General features: G+C 41.3%; 1 protein-coding gene across 4 annotated transcripts; it reads right to left on the bottom strand.

Annotated features, from left to right (window-relative positions):
• Positions 1-6: 6 nt before the first annotated feature.
• On the bottom strand, positions 7-16,966 carry LOC140277439 (ceramide transfer protein-like). Of its 4 annotated transcripts, XM_072372457.1 has the most exons (19): positions 16,288-16,966; positions 14,618-14,752; positions 9,298-9,414; positions 9,072-9,137; positions 6,842-6,949; positions 6,513-6,651; positions 5,437-5,520; positions 4,993-5,150; positions 4,788-4,880; positions 4,621-4,707; positions 4,441-4,533; positions 4,240-4,296; positions 3,100-3,195; positions 2,832-2,964; positions 2,645-2,715; positions 2,424-2,552; positions 2,202-2,331; positions 1,872-2,008; positions 7-1,760 (listed from the first exon to the last, which is right to left on the bottom strand). In XM_072372457.1, the coding sequence occupies exons 1-18, from the start codon at positions 16,396-16,398 to the stop codon at positions 1,881-1,883; spliced, it is 1,935 nt and encodes a 644-aa protein (XP_072228558.1). In that variant the 5' UTR covers positions 16,399-16,966; the 3' UTR covers positions 7-1,760; positions 1,872-1,880. The 4 variants fall into 4 exon arrangements, with proteins under 4 accessions (XP_072228558.1, XP_072228560.1, XP_072228559.1 ...); XM_072372459.1 differs by lacking the exon at positions 9,072-9,137; XM_072372458.1 differs by lacking the exon at positions 4,240-4,296.
• Positions 16,967-23,235: the final 6,269 nt, after the last annotated feature.

Raw genomic sequence — 23,235 nt, forward strand, 5'->3', positions numbered from 1 at the left:
GACAAATGAAGGACAAACTTATTTATTTCACTTTCCAAACAGGGCAGAAGAGATGCCGCGTCATCACAGTACATTTATAAGTTGATCCCACAGCATCAGTATGAACAAATTTACATTTAGTTCTATCAGAAATGTTGGCTTCAGGTGAGAAAGCTTCAGCCTGGTGTCCTTCCACTTAAAAGAGTTTCACCTGGCTTCACGGTGCATCTCACCCAAGCTCTGAAATCAAAGGCTAAAGGCTGATAAAGCACTACCACAACTGAAAAAAACCCATTTGTGCTGAAGTAGAAACACAACTGACACGTAGCATAACTAATGCATAGGTCTGAGACATGCCTGGAACCTTGCGTGGAGGTGATTCAAAACAGAAAAATCTCAGCCTCAGACTGATCAAAAGGTGTGCCGACAGTTTTCATTTAGCAAGTCTTAACTTTAAAGCCAAGTTCTTGGCTCAAGTTGCAAGAAGAAAATGTTTTCAGCACTGTAGCCGTCGCTACAGACTTCATGTAACAACTCAGAAATACTGACAGAGGAGGGTTACATCAGGCATCATCTTAATACGGAGACACCCTCACAGCCGCCTGTGGGGAAACAGGAGAAATGCATCGACTTGTTGAAGTGTGCGATAAATATAGAGCTACGCCGAATTCGGATGGTCTCGAAACAGATAAAAGATGGTAAGAAGAACCCAACCATGAGGCACTTCACTAGTGATTTCACAGGTGTGCCAACAGCACCCTTCACCCCATGTGATTCTACAGGTTCCTGGAACACTAAGGCATCTGAGCTGAAGTCCCAAAGCTTTACAGACGAAAATGTTAATAAAACTATTTATAATTTAAACTTTCCACTAGCTACAAATGAAAGCCAGGCAAATGATATGCATATTTATTTACACTGAAATGTCCTCTTGTCTCTCCTTCAGCACCCATAAGAGGTGGTTTCATTAGAGAGAGAGAGAAAGTCTGATAGCCCTCTGAACTTAACACAAACAAAGATAACAATCATCTCAAACAACTCGTGTTGTTTCACAGGGACAAAGTGAAACGGAAGCTTAACAGGACTCGTTTGAAAAATCAACATGGAAAATATAGCCTTATCTCAGTCTAAAAGCTGTGGTTTCTGCTTGTTTTTACAAACTTCTTACAGATTGTACATACATTTAAATATTACATCTGTCGTAAAGGAGGCGATGTCATAACAAACAAAACAAAAGAAAACCTGCATGAGCATGAAAGATGGCGTCGACAGCAGCTGCAGGATGTTTAGAGTGGGAAAGTAACACCACCGGCTCGGTGTGTTCATCTCTGGAGAGAAGTTTTAAAGATGTTCTTTAATCTTTAGTGACACCTGAAATAAACTGTCTGAAAGACTAAAATGTAGTATTTTGTTAACTAATCCACACCGGAGGAGTGCAAGCCTCCCTTCTCTCCTGGGACTAGTCCTTCGTTCAGTGTGCCGAGCTGAAGGCAGAATTTCACAGCTCCTAATTGGAAATATCAACGGGAGGTTCTTACTGTGGGAAATCAGACCATTCCCAACCTCAAACCAACCATCCACAACGGCTGCCTCGCATGTGAAAAGATGGGAAATCTAAAGCATTTCCCCCTTTTTTTGCACTTCACACACATCATAACTGCAGCTAAGAACTGAAAGGGGAAGAAAAATATCTTTCTTTTTGAGGAAGTTGTTTCTATTGCAGCGGAGCAGCTGTTGTTTTCTCAAAGCTTCAGGCACAGTTCTGTCCTTCAGTCTCCATCCTGAAAAGATGAAGGAGATTCATGTCGTCATTTTACGAAAGGCTTTTTAAAAAAAAAAAAAACAGCTAATGGTTGGGACAAAAAGGAGAAAAAGCCAGTGATGTCTCTTACCCGTGAGCCTCAGAATAAGATGGGCTTGCTTGCAGTTTTTTCCTGCACGTAGGAGGTGAAGCGCTTCAGAAACTTGGGGTACTCCCTTTTAGCTACAGCCCTGAGCACAGAGGCAGGAGCCCAGCCTCCTGGATTCACTGCACACACACAAAGCAACACGTTTACTGAGAAGGAAGGTCGGAGTCAAACAGACACGGCTTACAGAGCCAGAACATACACCAACACATTCCTGGATGTGAGGGAGCTGTACTGTACAGACGAGTTAAATGTAAAGTGGAAATGCATCCCGACCATGAAAGTCAGCTGAGATGAGAGTCTGTAAACACACACCATTGGCAACATAGGTGATTTTACACAAGATGTTGTCCCTGCCGATCTCTTTATCTCCCTCTGGTGGGCTGACCAGCGTCTGACAGATCATGGCGATGTTGATTTTGGCACGGACGCATCTGCTGGTGGGCTGTGAAAAAGAGACATTCGGAGAATCAACTCTGGAGTGTCTGACACAGCGCGCCACGCCTGAACTGGATCTTTGTGGGCCTGAGCTCTCACCTGTGCGTCGTCGTGGTCAACGGAGAAGTTACAGACCAGCCACGTGTCCGGGTCGCTCTCATTGTTGGCCATGATCTTCCTCATGGCAGAAAGGTACAACACGTCTCTCTGAGATGCAGGCCACACCCGCTGCAACAAAGAGCAAAGCTCGTCACTTCAGTTTTAACTTCAACAGGTCACAGGTTTGTGTGCGAATTCAGACACTTAGCGTCTGGTCCTACCTTATGGGTCTGATAGACAATCACTGCATTGTCCGACAGCGTCTCCACAACATTAAAGTTTTCAATAGTGGCTAAAGAAAGCAAACAAACGAGAACGTATCACAATGATGGGCAAAGTTTTCATGTTATTTCAGGAGTTTATTGCCAGAAGCGGCCTTTCTCTGTTATTCAGAGCACAAGGACCTACTTTCCCAGTCGTTGCGGTACGCCGTGTCCCAAAAGTAGTGGCAGAGCTCGTGACCGGTCACCCCCTTTACTGAAATAGTGGCCTTCAATGGGTCCAGCACAAGCCCATTCTCTTCCACCTCTCTCCTGTACACCTGTGGATACATGCCACTTATAAGTGAAATCAGCTCATAATCAAGGCTAAAACGCTGTGGTCCAACAGCCTTTTAAAACGACCTCGCAATTTATCCCATGATTCAGAAACCAGGACATAAACACTGTAAACATACTTTCATTTCTCCTTCCTCTACAACGAGCTGCCAATTGGCATCTCCGCCTACATCCTGCAGGGAGTAGGTGATGTGATTCTGCACCATCTCCTCCACCTACGAAACAGGGGAGAGGAAACAAAGACAATGAGATACAAATCATGTGGGAAGTGAAAAGGTGCTCAGGTGTCAGGACTGTAATAAGATTCAGGGTGTGAGATATTTTCCTGCTGATACAGATGTGACATGCTGGTCTATTCTTAAAGTGAGGGCCCAAACTTACAGGATTACTGGGGAAAAAAAACATTTAAAAAAGGTCATTTAAATGTGTAACAAGCCATGTTTATCTCCTAATTTATTCTTCTTATCTCCTACTTCAACAAGCTCCATTGATTATTTGCTAGAAACAACTGCAAAAGTAGACCCAAGCAGGCCACATTTGATCGCCTCTACATGCCAGTGAGGATTTTTGGCGATGCCGATATCTAACATGAAAGCCTTTATTGGACCTGGTACAAATCATTGTGCTTCTCTACAAAAAGGAATTCGAGAAGTATGTTTATTTCCCCCCAATTATGCTGCTGTCAGGTTATGTGTTCTGCTGCCTGAAATCCATCTCCTCTCCTGAAGCCGATTAGCCTCTCGACCTGCTGCGCTAATTAGCAGCATCTTGTTTTCAGTAATGTCATTTCTCGGGCAGTTGGTAGCCTGCAGCCACAAATTAGGCCCAGCTGACGACCAAACACAGCTGAGACAAACAAATAAAAAAACATGCAGGCCAGCAGCATGACATTTAGAGAGCGGGTGGATCCGTTCGAATGGCTGCAACGAGGGGATGAAAATGGAGTTTCTAAAAGTGACGCAAGGCCTGTGTGGATGAAACAGTTTGCCATGAAGAGCAAATGTTCCTGATCAGAGCAGCAGAAATGAGAGAAACCACACCAAAGTGTACAAGCAGCAGGCAAACAAATGATTAACTCACGCACAAAAAGAATTATGCTTCTCATGCTTGAAGCTAACCCAGTGCTGTTAAAAGATGTGTATAGAATATTCTTCCAGAAATGTATGCGGTTAATGGAGATTCAGCAGTAAAGCAAACAAAGTGGTGAGTCGAGACAGAAACACAGAAGAGTGAGCGGCTAAGCCTTGGCAGGAAGTTACCTCTGTGCCGAATCTGTGGGCATCAAGAGGGGGGGCCCTGACTATCAGACTATGAGGCTACAGGGAAGATGAGAACACAGGGGTTGATGGACATGAAATGTAACAAAAAAAAAAAGAATTAAATGAGAAGAACTGGAAGGCAGACAGGTGGAATGATTAAAGCAGCTGGTGCAGTTTGAGGAGGTAAAAAGATGTAGGAACCTTATTGGAGAATCTGTGTGAGCCAGAGCTGGAGTAGACGTCCTCAGGTGGAACTGGGGTGGATCGCTGTACCCTCGTCTTCTCAGTCTGAGACTGGACACACGCGAACAAAGACGCTTTTAGTTCCCCACACAACACGACGTTTCTGTCCGTATACATCGCACACAGTCCTCTCTTTACCTGTTCCTCTATTTTGTCCTGTCTGTCAAGAGCAGCTTCCACCGCATCGAAGAATTCCTCCTCGTTAATGAGGCTGTTCGGACCTTCCTGCAAGCGAAGGGAAAGATAAAGTTCACACAGTATCCACAACTTCTTCGATGTTCTGATCAACTTCACGCTGGCTTTACCTCATAATCTGGTCCTCCAAAATGAGATTTTTTCTTCAGCTCATTGAGGGCACATTTATAGCCCTCTTCTATCCTTCGTCTCTTTTCCATTTCCTACACGCACATAGAAAAATTTACTTTAAAATACGGTCCCACAGATTAAAACCTTGAAAAAAAGCATTTGTTCTCCAAGCTATTTGGAAATAATAATGATATTACTACAAACCTTGTCCAGTCTCTTCTGCCAGCTGTCTTCTCTTTTCACCATGAGGTCGATACAGTGGGACAGAGTGGCTAAGATCCCAGCTGTGGTGGCCTTGAATGTGATGGCCTCACCCTTAAAGTCTATGCCATTGATTCCCTTCGGACTCAGACACTGGAACACTGTATGAAAGAATAGCAGAGGAACAAAAATGCTGCAAGTGGTAAACAATAGAATTGTATGACTGATGTCACATGTGGAAAAGTGCTGGACCGAATTCCTGAAGTCTGAGGAGTATCTATTAACTGTCAAGAATGCAGTAGTTTCACGAGCTCTAATATTCATTTACTCTTTACGCTGCTCTCTCACTTGGAGACTTTGCTCACTTTCTGTCCTCTTCAGTTTAGTTTTTCTTTAAACGAGTAAACACTCAATTTGAAAAACAAATGTTCACTATGCATTACTCACATTTTTCTTTGCTACCATTGTGGTTGTAGAGAAAATCTCCATCTGTGCGGGTGTTAGGAAAGTCATCTTCATCATCCTCCACGACTAAAACAAACAAGAAAAACACACTGATTCAGACGGAAACAAAAGACAGGTATGTCCTGCACACGATCCTTTTCTTATGGGACTCTTGTGAAAGTAGTACAAAGCTGCCCCATTCATAACGTAAGCTACAGCACAGAGCGCCATGAGACTGACAGATCTCCGCTGCGCAGGACAACATGACAATGGTCTGGTTTCATCATCAAAATGGAGGCAGGGTGAGAGGGGAAGACAGGGAGGGAGGTGAGCAGGGACAAAAGCAGGGTTTCATTCACTGTGGTCATCCACAGGCACCCAGTGCAGACTGCCATGAGCAAATGTGCAGCCTGCCAACATGGGGAGAGTGAGCGGGGTTACGGAATAGCTGCTGTCTGAGTCACAACACACACTTGCAGCAAACAGTTATTTAGACCGTTGTCGGATCGGTTTTATAAGACAGCTAATCTCACTAATACCGTCTTTGTTTTAAAATGCGAAGCTCTGGTTCGTGTCTGGCAAATAAAAGTATGAAATCTTTGGAACAAATAACTGTTTTCCATTTTTGTTTGTTGACTGATTAATCCACCAACTGTTTCAGCTACAGGAAATGCTGAAATGCTCCAGGAAAGTGGTACTTTTACACTTAAAAGTAAAATGTGACACCAGAAAATATATTTGTAGTAGACAGGGCGACAATAATGCAAAACCGTTACGTTGTCAAATGCAGTTGTTTTGCATTTGGCTGGTGCCATCTTGACCTTTTTGGAGCCAGAAGTGAAAGCTGAGACTTAAATCCTTACTTTTTATTCTTTAGTCTTTTAATTGAATATGAATTGGAGCTGGAGATGTTAGGTAGTCACCCTTAAAGGCCATAAATGGTATTGTAGTCCAATGCATCTCCACATTAGCTTCATTTTTGACAATGAGTTGCAACATTTTTCATTTGGAGTCTTTACAAACAACAAAAGATGGCAAAGGAATTGTTGAGCAGGAGTGTGGGTGTTTGTGCTTCTTACTTTTGTCTCTCTGCAGCTCATCTTTGGACACGGCATCTGCGCAGCTATCAAAGTATTTCTGAAGCGTGTCCACCTGTCTGCACAAGATATCTCTGAACGTCTCCATCTCTGCCAGCTTCTCCGTCAGGCTGTGACCCTTCTGAAGGAACGAGAAAGACACTGCTTGTTTAATATTTCTGTGGACCACTAGTCAACCTTTCCAGAGCAGATGATCAGATCAGAGTTTCAAAAACTATCCAAACAACTCGCATGCATCCCACCTCCCTCATGTGTGTAGATGCAAAGGTGAAGCCAACGCTCCCCTCAGCGAGTGTAAATGGAAAACTCACTTTGAAGGAGGATGTGGAGGTGGCAGAGTAGCCGCTGGTGGCTGATGTGAGTGACAGCATGGAGCCGTGGCGCCGAAGACTGGACTCTGAGCCATATCCAGGATCAGCCTGCGGAGAGAGTCGCAGGTGAGGTGGGGAGGAAAAACACGTGGAATTCTGAAACGAATGAACGAGATTTAAGCTAAGTATGAGGAGGAGAAACGGACTGTGATTCAGAAAACTGTTAAATGGAAGTCATGTCAGTTTAATATGGAAATATGATCAGGAATCTGCAGTTTTGTGACATACAAAAAAAAAGAAGAAGAAAAAAATCACTCTGCATAAGTATCAGATTTGTGTCATATTATAGTATATAACTATTGGTTCACGGGATTCAACATTTCTGGAATAGATACCAACTTATTACATCCAAACATGTTCAATAGGTTTTAGCATAAGCTTGAAGGCGTTATTCTTAATGTTTTATTGCTATATTCTGAAGGGATACTGTGAAATGAACAACAGCACAACCAGACACGGCAGTAGAACTGAAACCACGTTCCTGCAGACCTGACCGGTTCCCCTTTCCTCTTACACAACATCCTGGCTCGAAAATAGATGGTCGCCTGCAGAGGCGGAGAGTTCAACTCCACTGAGGAGAGACGGAGGTGTGTCCCTTTAAGAGACACTTCAAATTTCAGCCACCAGGGGGCATGGCAGGCCAACGCACGTGGCTGAGATTTAAAAGGGACTGAGGTAACTGTCGGTCAATGACCAGGAGTAGCACTGCCTGTGGATTTTAGCCATTTCTGCTTGCACTTTAACCAACATGCTGCCACCCCAGTGACTTCCTACCACAGCTCGTCTCTTTGCACAGGGGCTGCTTCATCTGTTTGATATCCAGGTGAAAGAAAAATTGAAGTAGGCCAAGGATTTGTTGCTGCTACAGCGAGTGATAAAAATGAGAAAACACACATCAGTGCAGCAAGACTAAAAGTAACATTTATCATACTGCGTGTCCTCTGAGCAGCATGTGTGCAGCAATCTATGAACGGTAGGAGACGCAATACCTGGTGTTCCCTAAAGATAAGAAAAGGAAACGAACATTCTTTCGAGCAGAAAGAATATTTCTAAATCACCATAAAACAATGATTTAACAGGACTTCATATCTGGAGATCATGTCGTCATTTCTGGATATCACAAGTATGACGTGTCCAGCTTATCTTAACAGTGACGGTATCCTTAAAACAAGTGTTTCACATCTTCAAACATTTCGACGGTTGCCGTGTTAGCTGGAGTGTTGTTGTGTTTCCCTGGCGACGCTTGCTGAGGTGAGTAATGTGGGTTAGACAGGGAGCCTTTCAGGAAGAATAGTTTTCAGTGGTGACTCATTGTGGGTGGGATTGCTGGGTATGTGCACAAGACTCCCTCCTGCTCCCCTGAGTCACTGGTGCTTGGGATAGAGAGAGCGGGGGAGGATGGGGGGGGGGTTTCCCAAAGCAAACATCAGGAGTGAGCAGCAGCATGTGTTTTGACAGTCCGAAGTTGTGTTTCTCGTTCTACTCGTCTATGTCAGAGAGAGATTCTGGTTATGACTCCTCACTTTAACCTTAGATTAAAGTTAAGTCCAAAATTAAGCATAACCATACCAAGTGTGATATATAGAGGATTTCTGTTGGACCAGGAGCTTTCTTCTGGCTGTAAATGACGTAAACATAACCTAGAATTTTAGAGAGGCGACAGTCTGCATGTCCCACGCACGAGGCTGGAAGAACCATTGCTAACTCACTTCTGGGTGGGGCTGTACAACCAATTTGCATTTGCTGTGAGGAAGTGATTAAATGAGTAGCTAGCAAACTGAAGGAGAAGTTGGCCAACGCTACATGGACAAAACAGCAGAAGCAAAGACAGATTATTTAGTGCATTTCAGCACTTTAGTTCTTATTTAAAGATGTTCAAAGATGCTCTACAAACAGCCTCCACAGGTTTCATTAGAGTTCTCCATGTGCTGAGTGTCTGCGTGAAGAAGGATGATGCTAACCTTGAGCCAACTCTGAGCGTAGCATGCTGCTGTGTTAAGAGCTCATGCATTCGTCACAGACCAATAGTGTACCCTCTACGATAAAACTTACCACACAAAATAACATGCTTATGCAGAGGAACACACACACACTTCATGTGACAGTGTACTGTTCTAAAGACAAGTGTACCAGAACTCCTACAGTCCTACAGAGTTGCCAACAAACGCACCAGTGGTGGAGGGATGATTACTGTCCCCTGGACTCCTCCCCTCTCTCTCTTCCCCTCTCTGATATTCTAATAGAAACACACACACACACACGCACACGCATACAATAAACACATACATTCAGAAATCCAAGCTTGTTTACTTATTTGTTTCAAATGTGGCATGGGATTTGGTTCATTTTGCTGCCAGCAGTTTATCATCTGCTGTGTTACAGTGTGCAGGACTTACCTTGTGCAGCTCAACGGAGTCAATCCATCGGTTTCTGTGCTCCGGGTCTTGAGCTCTTAGGTACCACACGCTGTCGTTTACACTTATGTCCAGTCGGCACTCGTCAAATTCATGAGGCTAAGATACACAAACACAGAAACAAGTGGGTTAATCAGTGTGTTAAACTCTGTTCACTGAGGCCAGGTATGCAGAGCAGGCCTGCCTATTATTTAACATGACTTAGTTTGCTTTTGTGGTGTCGTAGCAAGAGAGAAGGTGAGAGATAGCCACCAACTCATTTCACAGTCTGTTGTTGAGTTGAACGAACAATCACATAACTTAAACTTTTTTTTTCCATTTACGCTAATCTGTATATCTTAAAAGCAATAAAAGTCAAAGAAGAGTGCACGATGCACACACAAATTCCATTTCTTAACAGCATCCTGTAGGAGGAGCAGTGACAGATAACTGGCTTTTCTCTGCAGAATGGAGTATTTTTCTAATAGCTCTCCACTGTACTGCAAGCATCGTAAACATGCTGTCGTGCCACGGCCAGCAAACAGAAACAGAACGTGTGTGGATGTTGATGTGTGCGCTGGGAAATGCGGAGGGACGGGTGGAGATAACAGCGACGTTAACCTGTGCAGCATACACCAAAATATTCTGAAAGGATACCTCAACAGCGAGTCCCAAGGTTAAACTGCTCTCAAGGTCTGATCGCCGTGACAGAGCAGGCTGATAAATGAGCGAGAGTCCGGCTTGTTCAGGCAGAGTCAAGGACAAGGTTAGAGAGGGACTGAGAACTGGAAAGAAACCGAATGATCACGCTGCACTAACCGTAAGCAAAATGAAAGAAACTCAAAGAAGAAACTGTAATACACAAACTGTGGATAGACAAGCGTTTACAGACAGAATAACATAATAACTGAAATTAACAGCGCCAGGGTTTGTTTAATTACTGCACTTATTGATTCCAGGGGTTGCTGGATCAATATCATAATGGGAAGAAAAATATAATTATACTTTATTGAGTTTTACTGTCTACCAACAGTATTTAATCTATATCAGTCTCACACTGCTTAAAAATGCTGAACTGTGCGAGACGAACACTAATCAAACAGGCAAATATAATCTTTAACTATTTAAATATCACATTTTATCACCCAGTCAACATCACTGCCAAGAGATCCAAACGTTCCTGAGGACTGCATCATTTCAGTGCGTTGGCAGACCAATAAACGGTCCACTTTAGTGTCTTTGACATGTCATAACAACAGTGTAACTGGGAAATGTTGCCAGGCATCTGTGCCACCACCAGATGCTCCGAGTTAATGATGCACGGCATGAGAATGCACACTGATATCTGTCAGAGTCCGACCTTTATTCAGCTGTTACCCATCAGCTCTTTGCACAAGATCAACACCAGTCACAGTGAAAGACTAGAAGAGGAAGCCCAAGTGAGAAAGGAAACGGGGGTGATACATCCTTAATCGTGTACAGGAACAACAAAAGGCGAGCAGACAACTCTCCTCCTCTCTTCAGCGGACTCGAGTCAAAACCCACGTTTCAGTCAGCAGAGGTTTGCACTTAGTTTGAGATAGTTACTGGGATCCAAGGCAACAGTAAAAACAAATGAATCAATCACTCTGAAGGCCTCTCCACAAGACAAAATGACTGACAATGCTGACAATGAGCTCAGATTGGGCCCTATGTGAAAAGCAAGCAGACGTGAAAAAGATGGTTGGGGGAGGTTGAGCTTGTGCAAGTCTGTGTGAGCTGATGAAACAACTGAAATAACATAAAAAAAAACAGGTTTGTGTAGAATACAGCAAATGTGAAAGCCTGGAGAACATCTGTTGCCCAATCTCTTATATAAGACGTCAGCTGCGCTTCAGAGTTTTTTTACTGTTCATTTTTTAAACTATATGGGACAAAAAGTAGATCATGTGCCTATCATGGAAGGCAACTTGAGAAGGAGATAGATTTAATCAGGCAGTTTGCTGAGTGTTGTTGGGCCTTCTTAAGCAGAGTATCAGAGGAGTGTTCTCTTTGTTTGATTGGCAAACCCTGTTATCAGCTTTCCGTGAAGCCTCTGCCAGTAACCATTTCTAACAGAATATTACACGTTTCCTCTTGTTGTGGGATCCTGCAATAGCTTAAATTCTACATTTGCATCCCCCATGTCAGCATCGTCATTATTTGAGTGAGTTTATTTGTTTTGGATGGTTTTTAAAACTGTTGGGAACTTTAAGGGATCACGTTAAAAAGGACGATGGGAGCAAAAAAAGGAAGGGGAAAAAAAGGGAGAAATATCTTGTAATATGATGCCAAAATGATGAGACAAAACGGCTTCAGCCTGTCTGTTGTCTTCAAACATAAACTTCCTGCTCAGCTTCAAAAAGACTCCCCTTCTGTTCCCTCCAACCTCTTAAGCCAGTGTACGTGTCTGCAGTCACAAACCCTCAAACACAAAGCTGCACTAAACCCAAATGTCTTGTAAACGTTAAAGTAACCTACTAACTTCAAATAGTACAGTTAAATCACATTTATGCTCCAACTAAAAGTCTTAGTCCTATTTCTTAAACCAGGCCAGAGTATGGCAAAGTGCCAGGAACATCTTTCTACAGACTCAAACGCCAAAAAGGGATCACTACGGCACAAGCGGCGGCAACAATGACTCACAGAGAGGTCAAAGCGAAAGGCAAGGAAAGGGAAGGCTACATCAGCAAGAGTAAAAAGATATTGTTGATAGAAGACAGACACATTCCGAAAAAAAAGGCATGTTGTCCGTGACCCTCCCCTCATAACCCCCCCCCCACTGTGGAGGAAGTCACAAGCTGTGAGGAAGAGTCACATTTCCTGGCAAAAGACATCACACATTTCCATAAGGCCTGGCATCACTTGCATCTGTCCGTTTGACTAAGTTTCCCTGTCTCTCTAACCGTTTCACAAATATTAATCATTACAGATATGTTGACACAGAAAACTGCCACAAAGTAATCCAGGCCAAATAAATTTTGGATCCAGTCTGTACTACTCACCAATTCCAGCGAGAGAAGGAATTACAAGTAGGCCAGTGTGCTCCTATTAACTGACCATGGATCTAAATATGGCAGTGGAGGTTGTCAGGCTTTGTTGGTACAGTTGCAAACCAACGTGAACCAAGAGTAAATCTTACAATCACAAAAACCCACCACTTGAGTTAGCATCACAGGATAAACCAAGCCCACGTTTGGGACAGAGAAACCACTATAAACAAAAAAGGAGGAGAGAATAATATTACTAATAAGTAAGTCCATCCTCATCTCACACTTTAATACAAAGATAATTCATTACTTTGGGCTCTGGTTCTTTCACAGTGAAGAAATGACACTTTAACTTGTAGTTTCACTAAGATTTCACACAAGTCACCAAATCAGTCACAGTTCATTTTAGACCCCTGACTTCCCTTTGACCTAAATAACACACTCAAATGTACATTTGAAACCATTTGACCTCCTTTTAAATTCTATTTTTTCTGCTACAATAACATGTATAGACTCAGGCCCTTGTTGATAAATCCTAACCTCGTGGAACTTCTGTGCTTTAACAGCAAGAATTTCCAACAGCGGGAAATACTGGGAGGACTTAAAAAGATTTATTTTCAGAAGTGCAGGCTGCAGGTGGATTGGCCTTCCTAAGCTAGAACTTTTCATTATTTATGCTCCAGACTTATGAAGCCCGTTACAACTGGAATGAGACGTGACGACAGCAGAGCAGCACGTGCAGGTTGATGTTTACATAGGCTGGGAATGAAAAAAGCTGAACAAATACACTCAGCCTACTTTTCCCTCCCTGGGAATAATCATTTATCAGTTTCCCTTGTTACTGTTTGGAAAGAGAGACCGTCACGCACTGATCTGAGTCCCTGTTGAAATGCAATGGAAGGTGGAATATTGAACATCCAGAACTGAAAAACATGTATTGAAACACTTGAGTTGAAGACTGTGGAATCCATGATAGGATTTTGTTAGAGGTCTGATTAGCACATGGGTGGCTGCTTCAATGACTACATTCTCTGAACAGCGTTGTGCTGCATTTGCAGGTCTATCCTACAAAGTGAAAAGCATAGTTATTGGGTTTCTAGTTAAGTGTTACCACATAGCATGCTGTTTTTAATCTAGAACAGCCACCTGACAAGCCACTTAGCCTCAAGCACAATTTGAAACACAATCAGGGGTTGTTGGTAGAAACAAAAAAAAAGGAGCTGCAGTCTGGAAAACTCTGGGGGTAAAGCTTCCCATCTGAGCGTCAAGAATTTAAGAGAATCATATGGTAAATGCCTGACATCTGAATCACATTTTACATGTCAGATGCAGAACTTCTGAAAACCATGTGAGGGAGAGAGGGGGGTGGGTAGAATGCCTCTGGAGGAGAGAAAGTTTTTCTTTTCTAAATCAGAAAAAATGAGACTGATATTTGTACATTCAGCTGGTAAAAGTCAAAGCAGTGTTGTACAGTATAAGCTTAAGACTTAGTTTATATGTTTATGAGAGACTGACTCACTCAACTGTGGGGATTAACACACATGTGACAGTGCGCCTGCATCACACCCCAAAGACCGAAAGGTGATGGTTGGCCATGGGATTTCTGTGCTGTTGCTTCAAACAAGGAAGCTAAAACTTTAGTGAAGGTAACTCTGATTCTATGATGGTTTTCAATTACACAGAAACTTTGAAATAGGACATAAGATCGGTGACACTCACTGGCAGAGTTTTGAAAACAGCATACAGCCACATGGACAGAATACTGGTTACTGTGCTGGATTATCAGCGAGCCTGATACAATGACAGTCTGTCACATTAACCTTTTTTATGGTGAATGCAGCATATAAAGTAGACCAGTAACAGTTGCTTTGGTCTGCGTTACATTTCTGAGGAGGTGTACATCAGACCACAAGGAAGCTAGTGTTGGCCATTATGTATCCGTACACAGGTATAACAGTCTCTGCATCTGACATGCAAGCATAAATTAAGCTTAAATCTTCAACCTACAATGAGAAAAACAGCTAGAGAAAAAAAAAGCACACAAAACAGGGAAAAGTGCAGTAAAAGGTGACATTCATTGAATGCTACTCAGATTTACCCTGAAAGAGACATTCTTTCAGGCCAAAACAGTTCAGAATGTTGCACAATTCTTAATTAATCTAATTGTGAGCTTACTAAGCACCATTTAGGGCAAAACAATAAGAGCTATAGTCACAGTCTTAGCTCCTCTTGCACAAACAATGCTTTCTCTTGCAAGATGTTTTGTAAGGGGCAATATTGCACAAGTTTAACAGAACAATCTCAACATCACTTACAGTAATCACAGCTTTGCTAAGGCACAGGGACCCCCGACAGCCATACTCTGTCTCATCCTGAGACTTGTAGTAGCTTAGCGTGTTGTTTTTCAGCACAACCCAGCGGTCCTGCCAGCCATGGATGTAGTTTGTCCACTGAAAAAATAAAAGATAAACATTCATTACCTATAAAATGAAAAGAACAATACATTAGAAAGAAAATGTATCATTTGAAAACGTTAAGTTTTGATGACACTACGACTTTAGCTCAGCTGAATGGCATGTTTGGTATTTTATAATGGTATGTTTGGGAGCTGTACTGTAATTTATGGCTTTCCATGAAAAATGTCTCCTTCCTAATGTTTTATCTTATTTACATGTAGCAAATACTATAGACTACAGTATCCTGCCGTCCAGTACAACAGAATCAGTAGCCCCCATTTCACAAACGACCGCAAGACTTTTGGACCAAAGAATTGTTCCCATTGTTTGACGAAATCTCTAGTATAACAAGAAAAAATGTGTAAGCCTAAACGGTGCTGGGAAAATCTTGGTTGGGATATGTGGGACTTTATGTGGGAGGTGTACGGGGCTTAGTATGATCGAACAGGTGAGCTTTTCTGAATGTGGACCTGCTTAATCTCACAATATGCTTGGTTAGCAGGTCAGCTTGCAATCCGTTTAGAGGCAGCCAGTGTACAGCGAGATTAATACCACATTGGCTTGCTCGAAGCTTAACAAATTAAAACTGTCATCAGCCTGCCCAAAACAGAGTCTAACACAAGTGAGCTAAGGCATATGGCAAATTAGGTTACTGAGTAGTTGTCTAGCAGTAGGCTTAACAGCCTGTTTAGCACAGAAACAGAACAGAGCATAATCAACAACAGCTTGAAGTGTTGTTTTTCTACACTCGCTTCCCAAGCATAGGTGACTTTTACCAGTATCCCAACCAAAGTTTTTTTCTGTACCTCGCAAGCTGTTGTTGAACCAATATTTACAACATGACTGGACATTTGCCTATAACCAGTCCCACCATTGGCTCATTCAGGTTGAAATTACAGTGGACATGGAAAAGGAATGAGCAGCTGGCCTGCTTTAAGCCCTTCGGTAATAAGTGAACCACATGATCTGGAAATATAAAGTACCAGTTATTCACTGGTTTGGACACCTTCAAAATTAATTTCCAGGGGTGGCCTGTAACTTTTTCAGAATTAAAACTTTAAAGCCTGTATTAAGTCTTATGGCAAACCTAGCAACTACTCCCAATTGCTTATCTTATTAACAGCAATGTGTAAACATTGGGTCAACTGTGATGATCCGCTGTACGAACTGGTCCACGATAGTTATTATCTGATATAGTTGTTACAATGTGTTAAGATATGGATAAATTACTTCATAATTCTTATGAAGGATTCTAGCTAAGCAAGGCATACCTTGCTTTAGCATGTCAATCTGAGCTTTGCTTTTGGCTTAGAGGGGGATTACCACTTTGAGTGATTCAGCTGCTACATGGAAATTATACTATAGGGATTCAGGATAACCCTATCTTTAAATAGGCATGCGATGATTTGACATAACGTTAACCAATTGCTCAATTTCTTTTTGATATGAAGACATACGCCTTCTTAGCAGATATGCCCTCATTGTTTCTAAAAAAGATGGACAAATTCGTTGGGTCAACAGTGACTCACCTTACTGAGGATTCCGCTGAACTCCACAACCCCAACGGGATGCAAGTACTCCTCTCTGGGCTCTAAATCTTCTTCACTACCGGAGGAGTTCCAACTCTGGTTATCTGACATCCTTTTACATATATTTTACTACAAATAAAAAACAAAAACGAACCAACACGGTATACGACACTCAGGTGACTAACGTGAGAATTATAAATACGTTATGAGCAGAGCTGTCCGGTCAAGCAAAAAGAAGCAACAGTTCAATGAATCATGATGTGCTGTTATTGATTGGCTAATAGCTCCGTGTGCAAGACGAGTTAACCAAAATAGCAGCGGACCGCTCCAAAGATCGATAGCTAGCTCCCACCGGGTAGCGTTTGTTAGCAAAAAAAAAAAAAAGGTTAACCCCAATTTCGTGGTCAAATAGTGGAGGTAAACGTTAGCTGTGCTCGAGACGTTAGCTGTCAACTCCGCTCTACGGACTCTTTTCTTCGGCGTTCACTGGGATTAGACGTAACAAAAAAAAAAAAAAAATGCGGAAAAATGTGTTGAGAACGGGCTAAAACAGTCACAGGTAACCCGTCACTGCCTTTCAGAGTATCATTAAGACTGTGGCAGCGTTTACTTGCTCTGAAGACTGTTGACAGCTCTACAGCACAACGCCATATTCATCTGACGTACAGAACTTCCCCTCAGCGGCTGTACGAGCGCGTGTTCCAACTTGTGTGTTGCGCAGGGGCGCTGGCCCGAATGACGTAATCAATTTTACTCCTAATTTGGAAACAGGCTCCTCCCCCTGTTTATAGTACTCAAAATAGACGGAGGAGTATAGGAATACACCGAGAAGTACTAGAAAAGACGCAGAGGAGGACTTGAAAATAGACTGAGGATTGCTCAATTGATATTTAAATTGATAGTTTACGTTTTTTTTCTGGATAACTGTAGGTGCAATTGTTTTGTTTAATTAATCTTAAACACTTTGGAACAAAAGAACGCTATTTATTTAACAATTTATTTAATCCCTTCTAAAACAAACGATTTTTCCACCGTCATCTCAGTAGCATACTGAATTATGTTTCTTGGCTGATTAAAAGGCGCCTCAGGGCAGACCATGTTGACAAACTGTACGTACTTTTTCAAGAACAATACTTAGTAATACAGCTCAATTTCATGTTGGGATGCAATGCAAAATGTACAGCACTGTGCAAAAGTCTTGAGCCAATCTTCATTCCTTTTTATTTAGCTTTCTAACATTTTTAAACTGGTCTTGAATAGTAGTTCTTTGGGCTTTCTCAGGGAACTTGAAGGTTTTTTTCTTTTCTTTTTTATTATTTTTATTAAACATTTATTTAACCAGGAAAAAGGTCCCATTGAGATTAAAAATATCTTTTGCAATGGAGTCCTGGTTTTATTGGACATTGGCTGCTTTTTCCTGAAAAGCCTGAAAGGCTCTGCCCCTACAGTGCAAGTAGCACGAGTGAAAGATAACTCATGGGAAAGTTTCCACAACAGAGATGTCATTTTCAAGTCTTTAATTTAAGAGGGCACAAAGTTTTCATAAGGAGGAAGGAAAGTTGGTGGATGAGTTATGCACAATATTTTCAACCATGTGCCTTCCTTTTTAGGTTTAGGCAATTTCATTTCTCAGTTAGGTTAGAAAATCTGTATTCACAGATGCAAAAACAGGTTAAAACTGTGTAAAAGATATTTATTTTCCAAAGTGTTTCTGGCCCTGTGCTGTTCCCACTACAGAATAATCAGTAACAGTACAGATCTGCCGGAGTTCCTGAGGATCACTTCTATTGGATGATATTAGTCAAAGATGATAAAAACAGCAAATACTTTGCAATTTTTTGTTGAGGATTGTTTTTCTGAATTGGCACACTATTGATTCACCCTCTCCATCTTTACTTCTGGGAGACTCAGCCTCTCTGGGATACTCTTTTTATTCCCAGTGATATCAAGTTGTGTTATATTCAAACAGCTTTTTTGTCTTTTTCTATCATCACAACATTTTTACACATAGAACTGGCTTCATAGTCAAGATATACAATTCATACAATTTTCAATCAAATCTGGGAAATGAATGATTTCCAAATGTAATATTCTGTCTTCAATTTAACTTTACACTGGGATTGTGAATGAAAGATTAACAAACACACCAAATATTGATTATTACATGTAATGCAGTTATGTATAACTAGCTTGTGTCATTGGAGTTTGAGGTCTGTGTATTTGTAGTCTAGTTAAGTAATCCAGCCTCATTTAATCAGTTTTTGCACATTGTAAACTCTTTAAACTTTAGGTGAAAGGTATAAACAATTAAGACCCACAGTTCTAACACTGTAACATGTATCTAGAACATTAAAAAAGCACAAATCATTATTAATGTCTGAAAAATGCATCCTTAGTTCTGCATTTATCAGGAAACATGGTTTGATCACATTTTGCTGACACTTCAAGCAACATATGCAGAACCCACAGCTGTCATGACATTATGAATCAAGTATTGCAAAATTTTGATTCATGAGAGCACCTGACTTGATTTAATCGCAGTGAGCGCAGCATTCCACAAAACCAAGAGGAAAAAAATCCACACAGAAATCACGTGAAACAACTGAAAACATGAGTCCTGAGTCTCAGTAAAAGGCTGATTTTAAAAACAATCGTAAAGGGCCCCTTAAAGAGAGGAAATTCTTACCTTTATCAACACTCACCAAGCTCACTACTTTGATAGAATTTTGTCCTTGAGAGACGTTATGTGAATTTACACTTGAGAGTATTTGTAGTGAATTGAATTCTTTATGACAAGTTATTTCAAAGCCGCAGCAGCGCTGATGGGAGTAATTTATTGTGCTGAAGAGAGTCTATTTAAACATATATGCTATATATTCTAATGGTATTTTTTTTTTGCCAGTGCATATGTTTCACATTTTTTAAAGGAATGCAATATATACGTATACACTGACCAGCCACTTTATTAGGTACACCTTGCTAGTAAAAGGTTTGATCCCCTTTTGCCTTCAGAACTGTCTAAATTCTTTGTGACATCCTTTCAACAAGGTGTTGGAAACATTCCCCAGAGATTTTGGTCCATATTGACATGATAGCATCATGCAGTTGCTGCAGATTTGTCGGCTGCACATTTATGATGCAAATCTCCCGTTCCACCACATCCCAAAGGTACTCTATTGGATCGAGATCTGGTGACTATGGCGTCCACTGGTGTACAGTGAACTCATTGTCACGTTCAAGAAACCAGTTTGAGATGATATGAACTTTGCGACAGAGTGCATTATCCTGCTGGAAGTAGCCATCAGAAGATGGGTACACTGTGGTCATAAAGGGATGGATATATCTATACACACAAGGACTGTCAAAATGTATTAATTAATTGTAAATATACTGTATATATACACACAAACAGAAATATATATGTGAACACATTAAATTTGACATATTTATAGAACGTGTGCACATATAGAATGTGCGTATAGAACGTGGGCACGTTAATCTTGCGTAAAAAGCTAGTTTTGCATTAAAAGATTACATTTCAGTTAACTTGCACATAGGGCCCTCAAAATGAATGTGAATTACCCGTGCAGTGGTCTGTTGTTCTCTGGCCAGCTGTTCCCGTCTCTGCTTCTGCATCCTCCTTTACAGGAGCTCCTCATCCGTATACTCTGGCTCAAAACAGTAAGGACGTCCAATCGTACTCAAAGTCGTCATCCACGTCGTCAAAATCTGATAAATATTCTGCCATGTTGCACAAAACTAGCAGTAGCAAACTCCGTGTGAAGATAGCCGACCGTCAGAGACCACGGAGTAAATATTCATGCTGCAGAAGCGCAAGTTGATGACTTTATCCCAAGTGACCCGGGAGTAGAAAGCTCCCAATAACAACAACACGGCAGCTCTGAACTAACAGTGCAATAGTACGAGTTCATTCATCTTAAAGTATTGGTGTAATAAAGACAGATAATGCCTTATTTAGAGGCTATATTGTCTATGCCCCGTTCACTCCCGTTATATGGATATACGCGGATCTTGAGTGATCTAAATAGCATCCAAAGGACACAGACTTTCACCAAAATGTTATCGATGAGTAGATGAATGAATTTTATGCCAGAAATAAGGTCCAGGTTGAAAAAAACCCCCGAAATTCCCCTTTAAAGTATAAAGATTTTTGAACATTGTCTGGTTTTTAGGCTTAATTTGAATAATTAGTTGAACTACACATCCCGATGATACGCACACACTGAAATTAAGTGGCTTACTGAACATGTAAGTACATGTGGCATTTAGGTTTAATTCCTACTTAGCACTAATTTAACATATTACAAAGTGACATAACACATTAATTCATGGAAAACGTTTTCTAACTGGCTTTCCTTTCTTTTATGCATGTACTTCTTTTAATCGTGAGTCATTTTACAATTCTTAGGTGACTTATTGGGCACATACACAAACCCATGTTACACTATCACACACACACACACACACACACACTGTCTTGTGAAATTCAGGAGAGGAGGGTAGAGCTTTTAGCCATGTCATGGGTTTTGTGTGTCTGAATCCTTTCCATGAAACCATGAGACCTGCAAATGGAGACACCACAAGACTTCTATTAGCAACGGAAGTTAACTCTTCTCTTCCATTAAAAGGAAAAGTTGAAGGAAGCTGAGGTTTCAAACACACAGTCGTCACACTATGATGTTTTCACTAATGTGAACTATATGTGATAGACAATCTGCACAGGAACCTTATTGCTTTATAATTTAGTATCATCCTGTTTGACTGACTTCATCTTCAAAGCATCCATTTGCAGACTTTCAAGCCTGATATCTTCATTTCAGTCTGTATGTTATTTATGAGAGAAATAAAGTAAAATATCGTGTATTAGTATATTTACATTATGAGAGGAGAACAAGTGGGACGACTGACATACATGGCCCTTATCTCTCAGACTTTAAAGTTGAAGTCAGATCCGTTTTTTACCCTGCAGCTAGTCCCTTCGTTTCACATAAAAATCCTGCCAGTCGCCCGGCAACGAGGTAGCCCTGTCTGGGGAAGGGGTTGCAGATAACCTGTTGTTTGACTGGAAGGGATTTTGCCCGCTGATGCAATCACGGTGGCATACAAATTGTTCCTGACTTAGTGGATCTGTGATTCATTTAGAAACCAGGAGTTGAGGACCATGACTCAGGCAGGGCTGATCAAGCAGTAAAGTGATTAAATCACATCCTATTTTGAGCCACATGTTCCTTATGGGTCAGCAGCTTTAAGTGGGCAAAAGGGAAGCAGTTGCTCCATCAGGATGGATCATTTTAGCTCATACTGACCACAGACTCCCTCAGAGGCAGGGGTATACCTAGTCAGGAGTGTAAAGTTTAAGAAAGTTGTTTTTTTTTGTGGTATGAATCAAACGAGGACGACGCGTCAGTATTTTTACACCAGCTGAATGTTGACGTGAGGGCTGAGCAGTGATGGCAGGGAGGCTGGTCTCAGGATGAATCTTGTATAAGAGGAGCTCTAAGAAACCTCACTAAAAGGTTTGAGCAGAGTGTGGCTGCCTCATGTGCCCTCTGCTGGTGACCTGTACTGTTGCGTTCGTGTGAATGTGTGCGTACAACAGCTGTGGTACAAATCCTTACATGACATCCCATACATAGCAACTTGGAAGGAGTTTCTTGGAGACCAGGAGAAACCATTGAAATGTTCACAAGCTGTAGCAGGAAACCAAACCTTTATTCTCTAAATGTGCACTGATAATCCTTATCCACTGACAATGGAACCCTTTTATGTAATTTTCAAGTATAATCAAAGCAGAAGTCCTTGTAAGTATTTTGTAGTATGTTGTAATTAGAGTTTTGTTTAGCTTTTTGAACAGTTCCAGTAAAATCTATCCTAAACCTCTCATCTTTAGTTACATCAAATATAGCCTGACAACTTAAATCAATGGCAATCATTCTTGTGTTGCTCTTCACGCTAAATGAAACATAGGCAAATAAAGCATGATTATGTGGGCAATAGTACCCTCTGTTGGCCATAGGTGAGACATACATAAGAGTAAAATCCATTCAACACATCCAAGTCTGAGACATTTGCGAGCCAAACTCTTTGTTTCTCATTTTTGACCAATATTTGGAAGCTTGTTCTCTAGAGAAAAGCTTTTGTGGTTGTGTAAGGTCATTCTGGATTGAATAATACATAAACAAAAGCAGAGGACACAACTGAAAAGGGAGTGGAACTCTGAAGTAGGCATTAGGGAATAGGCTTTATGAGGAAACAGAGCTCCCATTGTTTTTGCTGGGATAAAACAAGTACATCTAGAAATTACACAGTGTGTCCAACCAAACAGATCGTTGTGGACTCATGCATTATAGATGCTGTGTAGCCACCTTATTCCTGTCTTGAAATATGACTAATATTTACCCAGAATGATTCTGATTTTTCCGCAAACATGACAGCATCTCTTTTCAGTCTATACACATATGCACAATAACTTGAACTTGGACTGACCCTAGCTTTTGGGATTACTTAAGAATCCCCCCAACGTTGCAATTTCCCCCCAACGTTGCAATTTTTTGCCCAGATTTAATATACATGCAGTAGTTTCTTTTTGCTTTAATACAACTTTCAAATTATATAATACCGTACATAGTTAACCGAGCAACTGTTTTACTAGGGGCTTAAACAACAAAACCCTGATTAATAAAATTAGTTATATTCCACATCACTAAAAAGAGAGCTGAAGAAAACCATAACAATAAAGAGCTTAACACAAAATAACAGACTTTAAGTAGTACAGTATTGAAGTAGTTGTCATATTCCATCCTTTGGCATCTCCAAGGCAGAATAATTATTCAGTTGGCTGCTGCTAATGATCAGTTATAGATTTCTTGCTCCTACACATGACACATTAGTGGCATTTCACAGAAAGAATTAAGACCTAAAACATGG

The sequence above is a fragment of the Leuresthes tenuis genome, unplaced genomic scaffold (assembly GCF_036924035.1).
Source record: "Leuresthes tenuis unplaced genomic scaffold, fLeuTen1.0.hap1 SCAF_19, whole genome shotgun sequence".
NCBI lineage: Eukaryota > Metazoa > Chordata > Actinopteri > Atheriniformes > Atherinopsidae > Leuresthes > Leuresthes tenuis.